General features: G+C 41.0%; 1 protein-coding gene across 1 annotated transcript in view; it reads right to left on the minus strand.

Moving 5' to 3' along the window:
• LOC101849327 (ATP-dependent 6-phosphofructokinase) overlaps window positions 1-12,500 on the minus strand; it is a gene marked incomplete in the record, with an annotated part of 51,825 nt that overhangs the window by 30,734 nt on the left and 8,591 nt on the right. Inside the window, 8 exon segments of the mRNA XM_005110189.3 lie at window positions 84-209; window positions 2,707-2,799; window positions 3,486-3,581; window positions 4,923-5,031; window positions 5,993-6,037; window positions 8,173-8,338; window positions 9,398-9,587; window positions 10,925-11,002. Of these exon segments, the coding sequence (XP_005110246.3) occupies window positions 84-209; window positions 2,707-2,799; window positions 3,486-3,581; window positions 4,923-5,031; window positions 5,993-6,037; window positions 8,173-8,338; window positions 9,398-9,587; window positions 10,925-11,002 (903 nt within the window).

Raw genomic sequence — 12,500 nt, forward strand, 5'->3', positions numbered from 1 at the left:
TGAATTAATTAATCAAATTTACTTTTTTTAAAGAAAAGAAAGAAAGGGGAAAAAAAAAACAACAATGATGAGCTAGGCCTCACCCTCTCCACACACTCCATGAGGGGCACACGGACGGTGGAGTTTCCCTCGATGGAGATGACGCAGGCTGGGGTCTCTGGGGTGGCGTCCATCAGAGCTAGCACGGCCTCTGCGCCCATGCGAGAACCCTGGGGGAGGGGGAGAACACACACATGGAGAACATTTTTAGTTTAGATTTAGTAGAGTTTTTATGGCGCTCGCAACTGCAAAAGGTCATATGGGCGCCAAAGGGCGGATGTCAACAGAGAAGTCTTTACAGGGAATCAGGCCTACTCTGCTCACCTCTCTAGCTTCAACAGCACAAAGTCTGCTTCGAATATAAAGGCACCCTGGAAATAGCGGGTCACAAGATTGTGACAAACATATAAAAGAAGTAGAGGAAAAAATGACACAAGTAAGGATTAGGAAAGAAAAAGCAGCAGTTCCCTGTTGAAGTTCAGGCACAGTAATGAGCGTGATATTGATAAATCAGCCCATTTGCAATTCTACTGTGTATAAGAAGATGTCAATGTCCCCCCTTTGGGAATGGCCTCAAGACACTTCATCAGTGGCATCGCCCCAGGAGGCGGGAGAATATGCCACAGAGGCTGCTTCTTCATTTGTGTAAAGTAAAGAGAAGCGTATTGACAAGACAACGGTCATTGAGTGATGGGGTAAAAATCTTACACAGACAGACAGACAGACAGAAAGTACAAGTAACAAAAATAAGATATACCACCTGTCAGTTGCTCAAGTACAAAAGAAATTATATATGTCCAACCCCCCACCCCCTGAAAAGTAAGCATCCACTCTTAAGTTCCTCAATTTTACAGTCATTTAAATTGAAGGTCAGGAAACTGGAAATTTTTTGTTTCCATGCTCACACTGGTGGACTATTGCAAGATTAATGTCAGTTCAGCAGGACTGTTTCTGAAAATTTTATTTGCTCTACAATTTTGCACCACAAACTACTTGGTATAACAGCGAAAGGCATTTCATTTGAGAACTGATGATCTACCATAGAAAAATGTTGATTAAAAATAATAATTAACATTTCTTCAATTTAGTAAAGAAGTGGGGAGGGCACTCAGATCTGCAATTCAGCAAGAAATAATTTCCCCAAGAAAAACAACAGCAGAGCCTTAACGATCAGAAAACATCATTTTCATCATCAGCAGCATTACTCCCCCCCCCCCCCCCAAACCACACCCAAGTGATAGTAGAAATTATAGCTTTCTAAGCCTTACATCCCACAACCTATGTATCCAGTCTGCTTCGGATCCCAATCTTTACAGGCATTGCAATTTTAAAGTGTTAATCATATCCTGTTACAAAGTCAAAACAGTAAAAAGACAGATTTTCAGAAAAAAGATAAGGTCTCTCCTACTTGCAGTCTAACCAAGTAAGCCTTGGACACCCACATGTACACAAACCAACACATCTGATAAGATTTTACCGCCCTGAAATTTTATAACACACAGCTGGCACATGTGTGGTCTTTACCCTGTGGCGGGTGGGTGGGTGGGGTGGGGGCAGAAGGGTACATGGTCCTAGGACTTTGATCTCATCCACGTATCTCTTCACCCCATCCTTTGATCTTCTCAGATATCTACCAGCTGTCTCCGCAAGTTGCATAAGCTGACGTCACAGTGCATTTCTCTGATCATCTTGCTTGTATTAATGAGAGCGTATAGTCAACCTTTGTTAAATGTTAGGTGACTCTGATGATGCAGACTTGCTGTTCCAAATTTTGGTCAGCCTTTGCGAGAAGTAGGTTGTGTTTTGAAGGGATCTAGTGTGGGCACCAAGCAAAGAAAGAAGCTAACATCAAGATTGATCATCATCATCATCTATTTCCAAACAATTTTCCTGATTCCTGTTTTGATTTTCTTGAAGCATAACAATTACTACCATGTTTTATGGAACTTGCAAATATCCAGCACCCAACCCCCCCCCCCCCCCCCCAAAAAAAAAATTCTCAGCACTCTCAACACAGTTTTGGTCATATAAGTGTCAAAAGGGATGCACTGCAAACGGCCTATCCAACTACTGATTAACAGGACTGACAAACATTTACAAAATTTTACAACTTGGCCCAAACATTCCCACGGTTATTTTACAAATCAACTTTTAATATGAATAGAAATGCATTGTCTCAGAAAAGGAAACTTGTGAAGTAAATGTAAATCTAGGACACCTTTTCTTGATCCAAACTCACGAACACAAGAACCTTACCCAGAAACCAAAAAATTACAATAATAATAACGTATTTAAACAGCACACATCTATGCTCTAAAGCATGCTCTGTATGCTTCACAACTTTTTTTTAAAACCCCAGCAGACTCTCAAACTCAGAAATATTCTAGGCTTATCAGGTAGCATACAATGGAAGTATCCTATTAAGTGCTCAAACACTAACAAACTGACAAGATTTTTTACTTATTTATGGGTGGGCACCCCTTCCCACTTTAGTGAAGTGAGGACTATCTTCTGTGGTTGACTACTGGACTCGTAATCATGAGGTTGTGGGTTCAGGGGTACGAGCTGCAGGACCGACATTGTGTCCTTGGGAAAGGCACTTTACACGAATTTTGACAGAAGAGAAGAAGCAAACCACACCAGAGCACCCACCAACCACTCACTCACCAGAACTCTGTCGAAGGCAGATGGACTCCCACCTCGCTGCACATGACCCAGCACTGTTACACGCGTGTCAATCTTCATGTCATCGCACAACAACTGTCGAGAGAAAGGAAGACAGAAAGTTGATTACTCGTGCAAATCCATCGTGATAAACAGTGTGCTGCTCAGCTGCGACCAGAAGTGTTTTAGTTTTAGTAAGAGTTTTACAGCACTTGCAACACAATAAGGTCATATAAGTTCACAAGATTTAAAGCGTTACAAGAAAGTAACAAACACAAAAAGAAGGAAGGGAGATAGAGGAGATAGATTTTTTATAGGAAAGAAGAAGCAAACCACACCAGAGCACCCCCCAACCACCCATGACCAGCAAAGACAGATTGATAGGCTACGAGAGTATACGTGTTCGTGTATGTGTGTGTGTGTGTTTGTTTAAGTGTGTGCTTGCATGTATGCCTGTGTGTATGTGTGTGTGTGTGTGTGTGTGTGTGTGTGTGTGTGTGTGTGTGTGTGTGTGTGTATGTGTGTGTGAGTGTGTGTGAGAGTGTGTGTGTACATGTGTGTGTATTTGTGTGTGTATTTGTGTGTGTGTGTGTGATCTGCATGTATATAATGTACATATACGTATTTATATGAATTTATGTACGTCCAAATTCCTCCATAATGATTAATTAATGTGGAATTTTCTTAATTCAAGACATGTTAAACAACAACAGCAACATGAGTCTTAAGCAAAACGGTAAAAGTAACAAAAAGAAATCTTGCTTGAGGAAACTGCCATCTACCTTCTTCACGTCGTCAGCTGTGATGGGTTTGCCGTCCCTGTCGATGGCTCCTTCAGCCACAAGGATGATGTTCAGACGCTGACCCAGATGTCTCTCCTGCAAAAAAAAAAAGAAATAACCAATAAACTTCTTTGTTTTCGTAAGAGTTTTACAGCACTTGCAACACAATAAGATCATATTAGTGCCGAAGATCAGAGGTGTTACAAGAGAGTAGAAAAACAAAAAAGAAGGAGTGAATAGATTTTTGATAGGAAAGAATGAACAAACCACACCAGAGCACCCACCAACCACCCACTCAGGCTACAGTTAGACACTGAACACAGACTGAGACAGAACAGACAGCCAAATGACTCTTACAAGAGCAAAAGCTGAGAGACAGAAGGGATAGAGGAAAAAAAACTATACAAAACAAAACAACAATAAACAATTACTACAGTGAACTCTGTGAGACAGAACAGACAGCAAAAACACTGTCACTACTGCTTTTAGTTTTAGTAGAAGTTTTTACGACGCTCGCAACTGCATAACGTCATATGAGCACCAGAAGATTAGAGGTGTTACAAGAGAGTAACAAACATAAAAAAGAAGTAGAGGGGATAGTTTTTCAGTAAGTGTTTTACGGCACTTGCGATATTATAAGGTCATATAAGAGCTGAAAATTAGAGGTGTTTCAACAGAGTAACAAACACAAAAAAGAAGGAGGGGAGATAAGGATGATAGGTGTTTGATAGGAAAGAAGGAGCAAACCACACCAGAGCACCCGCCAACCACCCACAACGGGAGATAAGGAAGAAGAAGCAAACCACACCAGAGTCTTCGCCAACCACCCACTGTTACTACGACAAACACTGAGACATTAAAGGAATAGAGCAAAAATAAATATGACTACAGTAAACACAGTCACAGGCAAAAGGGAGGGCAAAAAGACTGCCACACTGTGAGACTGGACGAACAACAACGACGACAACAAAAACAACAACAAAAACAATATCAACAAATGCAACACACAACAACAATTAAAACAACAAAGTCAGTTTCGTTTTTGGTAAGAGTTTTACGGCACTTGCAACACAATTAGGTCATATAAGTGCCGAAGATTAGAGGTGTTACAAGAGAGTACCAAACACAAAAAAAGAGGAGGGGAGATAAGAACGACAGATGTTTGATTGGAAAGAAGGAGCAAACCACACCAGAGCACCTGCCAACCACCCGCACCAACACGCACACAAATTGGCCTCAGAACAATTTTGTCCAAAGTGTACTTCAGTAAAGAGGCACTTTAGACAAAACAGAGCTCCAGTGAGCAGTGTAGAGTAGGTCGTCTCAGATGAGGAAGAGATTGAACTGAACATGGCCAACGAGGACAAAATAGTTCGTTCTGAGGCGACGATACGACAACCAGCAAAGAGACAGTCGCTAGGGCGACAAACTACCCACCGCGGCCAGCTTCTTGCACAGGGTCTCCCTCCAGTCACCCTCGGGCGGCCACTCGGGGATGAACACCCAGTCCGCCTCTGTGGCCAGGGCACCCACCAGAGCCAGATAGCTGCACACACACACATACACACAGAGAGAAAGTTAGTTTTAGTTTTAGTAGAGGTTTTACGGCGCTAGCAACTGCATAACGTATTATGAGCACCAGAAGATTAGAGGTGTTACAAGAGAGTAACATACATAAAAAAGAAAAAGTGGAGATAAAGACCACAGATGTTTGATAGGGAAAAAGAAGCAAACCACACCAGAGCACTCCCAACCACCCACAGAGAAAATTTCCAAAAAGTTTCTTTTGACCAGTTTAAATTTAGTAAGTGTTTTACGGAACTTGCTACACAATAAGGTCATATAAGTGCCGAGATTAGAGGTGTTATAAGATTGATTGATTGAGTAGATGTTTTACGGCACTATCGACACAATTTCGGTCACTGGTGTTATAAGAGTAACAAACACAAAAAAGAAGGAGGAGAGATAAGGACGATAGACGTTTGATAGGAAAGAAGGCGCAAACCACACCAAAGCATCCGCCAACCACCCACTGCTACAGAGAAACTCGTGTGCATGAGAATTTTTTTTTTAAAGATTCAAAGTCACAAACCCTTACTAAAAACTATAAGCACATTACTTTCAGTCCCAATTGAGAAATTTCATATTTGTATGTCTATCATTGTACATGAAAGGAATGAGTGCATTTCTGAGTGGATGCTTAATCTTAATACATAGTGATACTAACGTTCACCAAAAATCTTTATATCTTTGAATCTTAGTACATTGTGATACTAAAGTTCACCAAAAATCTTTATATCTTTGAATCTTAGTACATAGTGACACTAACATTCACCAAAAAATCTTTAAATCTTTGTACATCGACAATACTAAAGCATATCCTCCTAAAATTTCCCTTGTGGATCAGTCAAAAGTTACAGGGATCTTATCTTTCATTTTTCAAACAAGAGGCAGAAAACGGCACGATCAGACTAAAGCTGCCTTGCCCTGTATCATCATGTACTCACCCGCAGTGCCTGCCCATCACCTCCAACACAAAGGCCCTCTGATGGCTGGAAAAGAAAAACAAAGGAAACAAACACAACTTACAAAAAAGACCATTTAAAAAGGCGAGTAAATTTTGCCTTTACAATTTACTGTAAGAGAAAAATGCAACTTTAATGGACATGGCCAACACAATATGTTTGATCAGTAGCAAACCAGAGACAAAGTAGAGGCACATTTTGAACTATCATGTAGATTCTTTTTTAACCATTTGAGCCCTGACCTCCTGAGGCTACCATGCCCCTCTGCCTGAGCTCCTGAGCGACATATTACTAACATTCATAATATGATCAACAGAATCACATTCCAGATCCCACTCAAGGTAGTCCTCGTCATTACCAGAATCTAATTCACAAAGATCTTCAAAATAATCAGTGAAGACCTGTGTAGTAAACAATGTTTCCCACGCGCGTTTTGTCCCAGGCAGGCCGGTATAGGGATTAGGTCTCAGACACTGTTGTACCGGTGGCTAGGCACTTGGGCAGTTTTTGGGGGGGTTTTTTATAGTAGAGAGTTTTACGGCGCTCGCAACTGCATAAGGTCATATGAGCGCAAAGAGGTGGGTGTCAACAGAGAAGCTTTACAGGGAATCAGACTTAGACTGCTCACCTCTATAGCTTCAAAAGCACAAGCCCGCACAAGGTCTGCTTCGACTATCAAGGCACCCCAAAATAGCAGGTCACAAGGGAGTGACAAACATACAAAAGAAGTAGAGGAAAACAACAATAGTAAGGATCAGGAAAGAAAAAGCAGCAGTTCCCTGTTGTAGATCAGGTACAGTTATGAGCGTGACATGAATCAGCCCATTTACAATTCTACTATGCTAGAACGAGATATGTCCCCCCTTTGGGAATGGCCTAAAGACACTTCAGTCAGTGGCACTGGCCCGGGGGGTTTGGGCAGTTTTACACTCCACAGGTGTACTGGTGGCGAAGGCTCAAAGGTTTAAAAGTTTCAATAAACTTTTTATGCCACAATTATATCACATAGGTGCCAAAGACTAGAAGTACTACAAGAAAGTAACAAACACAAAAAAGAAGGGAAAGAGATTAGGAAGGAAGATGTTTGCCAGGAAAAAGGATTAGGAAGGAAGATGTTTGCCAGGAAAAAGGATTAGGAAGGAAGATGCTTGCCAGGAAAAAGGGAGCAAACCACATCAAAGTGCCCGCCAACCACCCACATATCACATACAGACTACGGGGCAAAATAATTTGACCATAGACAGTCCGCCGACACCCCTTTGCTGTGCATAGTAATAGAAACTGAAAATGAAAAGGTTTTACACCCCCACCAACACAATTTAGGTCTCAGTGGATACAGGCTGTTTCAACCCCGACAGTCAGAGACAATTTTGTCAGATTGGGATATTGCACCCCAGCAGAGAGAGGAAACCACTCTACAAAATCTCAATACTCGAAAATCTTACTTACATCTACTGCATTCAACATTGAAGAGATGAACGACAACATACCCAGTGGAAACAACCCCCCCCCCTCTCAAAAAAATAAAAATAAAAAACCACAAAACAAAAACAAGACACAAACACGAGACAGAAGACAACTGGTGAATGCACATCAAAAACAAAAAACCCCACAAAAGCAAAGTGACCGAAAACAACTCCTTATCTTTGAATTACAAAGCTCTATCTGCTCAGTCCTTAGTCCTCTGAAAAATTTGACGCTGAAAATTTTGAGTTTCACAACATGGTCATGCTTTATCCAATGCAATTCTAGGAATATCTAGTTAATAACGACTTTGAATTATCATACGATTTTGATAGAGCAGATGGAACATTTGTGAGGCGCGCTGACAAAATGAGCTACTTCTCGAAATCCGAAACTGGATCGAGATATCGGCAGAAAATTAACACTGGGGTCAGACTTATAGATTTTCAATTGACGCCATTTTCTTCAAGCCTACCATGTCTTTCATTATTCCATACTAACAAATTGTACAAATTCCATCTATAAAGTTGATGTATCATTTTCCATAAGGCTAAAATTAGAAAGAAGTAACTCATTTTGTCAGCACACCTCACGTATGGTTTCTGACATCACGGTCTTCTTAGAAACTCAAAACGGCCCAAAATGTCAGATAGAACTTTGTAATTATGAGGTAGCCAACTGATGGACCCACTCCTCACCTGAGAGCAGTTGTGGCGATGGCGTCGACGGCCTCGATGATTCGATGCAGGGCCGAGTCTGTGCCGATGGTCATGTCCGTGCCGCAGAAATCGTTGTCGATGGAGCCCACCAGGCCGGCGATGTTCAGAAGTTTGTTGGCCTCCCTTTGTTCTTTTGTGATTTTTCCTGGAGTGACAAAAGAGAGATAAGTTGCAGCTAACACTGGAATAGGCACAAAAACAAAAATAAACCCAATATTTTGGGGGTTTTTAACATCAGTTTTACAGTACTTCAACTAAATTTGGTCATATAAATGCTGATGACAAGAGGTGTTGCTAGAGAGAAACATACAAAGAAAAGGAGGAACCATAGATTAGTTTAGTAAGAGTTTTACAGCGCTCCCAACTACATCAAGTCATATGAGTGCGCGAAACAAGTTGGTTGCATTCACAACAGTTCACTGCATGGTTTGATCTTGGTCAATATTTCTATTAAAATGTTAAAACGTTAAAAATTCGTGGTAAATTTCTTAGTGAAGGAAAGATAAGGTTGATGGATGTTTGATATGAAAGAAAGAGCAAATTACACCACAGCACCCGACAACCGTCCACAAAGACAGAAGAGTTGCAGCTTACCGTAAGAAGGCACAAAAAAACCGAACCACATTTTGCTGAGATCTATCTGATTTTTATTCTTGAGTACAAAAGAGCACATCCACACAATATCAATAATTGTCACAGGAAAGTATAATATAAATACAGGCAGAAACGAAAAAAGGAAAGAAAAAAATTTCAGAGCTGCTAATGGCACCCTCTTACAATCCACTTTAGTTTTCATTACAGAAAAACACATTGACACAATTATGATCATTTACAGAAAATAAAATGAAGACTGACAGAAAAAAACAAAAGAGGTAGACAAAAAGAAGTAGTTCCTACCAGTGTTGTTTCTTTAATGCTTTTTTTTTTGTACCATTCCTTTTTACTATCCCCCATCTCTCTCTCTCTCTCTCTCTCTCTCTCTCTCTCTCTCTCTCTCTCTCTCTCTCTCTCTCTCCCTCCCTCTCCCTCCCTTTCTCTCTCCATCCCTTCCTGTCCCTCTCCTTCACACTGCTCCATCAAATAATCACTTCCCATTTACTTAACTACACCACCAGGCCTTCAGGCAGAGAAGAAAAAAAAAACTACACTACACACCCACAGAAACCCACACCACATCCGCACGGGACTCGAACTTAGAACTCACCTTCACCCAGAAGCTCGTCCAGCAGACTGGGCCACTCCTGACGGAAGCAATTGGCGCCGGTCAAGCTTCCGTCTCCCCCGATGACCACCAGGTTGGTGATTTTACGCTGAACCAAGTTGTTGGCCGCGATCAGCCTCCCGCGACGCTCGCGGAAATCCTTGCACCGAGCGCTGCCAATGACAGTGCCGCCCTGACAGAGGGAATAACTTCATCTTTTAAATTCATACAAATGATAATAATAAAAGTAATAATAACAATATCTAACATTATTTTTTCACTATTATTTGTATCATTATTTTTATTATTAATATCATTATTATAACTATTATTACCACTACAGTTAAGAGAACAAAACAATAATAATAACAATAATAATATTAATAATAAATAATAATTATAATTATTATTACCATTATTTTTTAAACAACAAAACAACAGCAACAACAAAAACAACAACAATAATAATAATAATAATAATATGTAGCATTTACATAGCAGTTTCCCACTCAACAGTAAGGTCTCTGTGTTTTACAACTTATATAAACTCAAAAACACACTAGTTTAAACTCTGCATCTTCCCATTAAAAACCCCATTCAGTCTCAACATTTTCCATAAAAGATAAAATCACTGTGGGACTCCATAGCATAGTTTTACTATATTTTTCATATTAGACCAAAATGTTCAGTCACCATATTTCCCACGAAACTATGCTGTCTCTATTATCATCCCCATGAATCCCATTTCCCATAGAACCATGTTCAGTCTCTACATATCTCATGAGACACATTTCCCATGAATCCATGTTCAGTCTCTATATTGTCCCATGAATCACATTCCCCATAAAACCACGCTCAGTCTCTACAAATCACAGGAATTACATTTCCCATAAAATCCTGTTCAGTCTCTATATTGTCCCGTGAATCAAACTTCCCACAAGAACCACGCTCAGGCCCTACATATCCCATGAACCACTTTCAGCCACAATAATTCAGCCTCTTCTTCTTCCTCAGGGGCCAGGTCTGACACAGACATATTGAATATCATCATGCTCTAACCCTTCCCTTCTTCATCAGCTCAATTGTTTGAGCGCTTAATCAGCTGCCTGAAATATATGCTTCCTGGGAATCTGAGAATGTTTATGGGGTGTTCTATGGTCTGCTGGGGTTATAATATAGTGTGAAGCCGCACGCATAGAGCATGCTGTTGAGCGAGGGTATGCGCTAATCAAATGCTATTTATTATTATCATTATTATTATTTCTATTATTATTCATACATTTCCCATAAAGAGAGGAAGAGGATAAGAGGACAAGGAGGACGGACAGCAAGGAGAAAAAGAAAAAGCAGGAAGGAGAAAGAGAAGAGTAACAAACACACAAAAAAGAAGAAGGAGGAGAGATCAGGATGATAGACGTTTGCTCGGAAAGAAAAGGAGCAAAACCACACCAGAGCACCCGGCAACCACCCACGCGTGTAAGGGACACACAGACAGACAGACAGACAGACAGACACGCTCACACCTCTCACCTTCTGCAGTATGCCGGACACGCTGGACCAAGTGGCCTCCGCAATGTTCTCCCCGCCATCCACCATTCCTTGGTAGCCCTGGAAAGTAACACAGACATATTAGTTTTTGTTAGAGTTTTACGGCACTTGCAACACTATAATGTCATAGTGCTGAGGATTGGAGGTATTAAAAGAGAGTAACAGACACCAAAAATCAGGAGAGGATCCGCGATCAGGAATCAGAACAATCGATGTTTGAGGTACAGGAAAGAAGGTGCAAGCCACACCAGAGCACCCGCCAATCACCCACCACCATAATCTGCTATTGTTAACACACCCTGTTAAACTCTATCTGGCTGGGTTTCAGGCAAGGATCCCATCAGTTTTATAGCGTTTGAGCGCCTCAAATCAGCAGCTTCCACTATATACTTCCCCAGAAGCCGAGAATGTTTCTGAGTGTTCTCAGTAGTAAGTGTTTTACGGCACTGGCAACACAATAAGGTCATAATATAAGTGCCGAAGAATAGATGTGTCAGAAGAGAGTAACATACACACAAAAAAAAGAAGGAGGAGAGATAAGGACAATAGATGTTTGATAGGAAAGAAGGAGCAAACCACACCAGAGCACCCGCCAACCACCCACTCTCAGAGGATTTGCTGTAGAGCATGGATATGCACTATATAAATGCAATTATTATTATATTGCTTTCAGGGAGTCTCTCTTCCCAAAAGGAAAGGGGGGGGGACTAAAGGGTAAAAATTGTTTTATTTATGTTTTACTAGGAGTTTTACGGCACTTGCAACACAATTAGGTCATATAAGTGCGGAAGATTACAGGTGTTACGAGAGAGAAACAAATACAAAAAAGGAGGAGAGATTATACGGACGATAGATGTGTGAAGAAATGAGAGCAAACTACACTAGAGCATCCATGGGGAAGACTATGAGAGATTCAACACTAACACACACACACACACACACACACACACACATAAAAAACCCACACGCACGCGCGCACTCCACACACACACACACACACACACACACACACATACACACACACACACCAGTATAATAATAACAATAATAATAATAATAATAATAATAATAATAATAATAATAATAATAATAATAATAAACAGCATTTGTACAGCGCATATTCCCGCTCGACAGCAAGCTATAGAAGCGGTTTACATTATGATATGTGCATACACATTCAGAAGGGAGAGAAAGGGGCGAGAAAGAGAGAAAAAAAGAGAGAGAAGAGAAAAAGAGGGTGAGAGAGAGAGAGAGAGAGAGAGAGAGAGAGAGAGAGAGAGAGAGAGAGAGAGAGAGAGGTGGAGGGAGGGAGGGAGGGAGGGAGGGAGGGAGAGAGAGGGGGGGAGGGGGTCGGGATAGAGGGAAAAAGAGAAAAGAATGGAAACGGACAGACATAACATAACATTTATGAGATTACATGAGACAAAAGTAGGTCTGCAAGCGGATTTAACAACTCAGAATATAGAAGGAAAACGATCACTCACATAATATTATAGACAAACAGATACAACAGGGGCAAAGAAAACAAGCGGGACCAATCGGTGCCCCTCTCCAACAA

Source organism: Aplysia californica, unplaced genomic scaffold (genome assembly GCF_000002075.1).
Source record: "Aplysia californica isolate F4 #8 unplaced genomic scaffold, AplCal3.0 scaffold00863, whole genome shotgun sequence".
NCBI classification, from domain to species: domain Eukaryota; kingdom Metazoa; phylum Mollusca; class Gastropoda; order Aplysiida; family Aplysiidae; genus Aplysia; species Aplysia californica.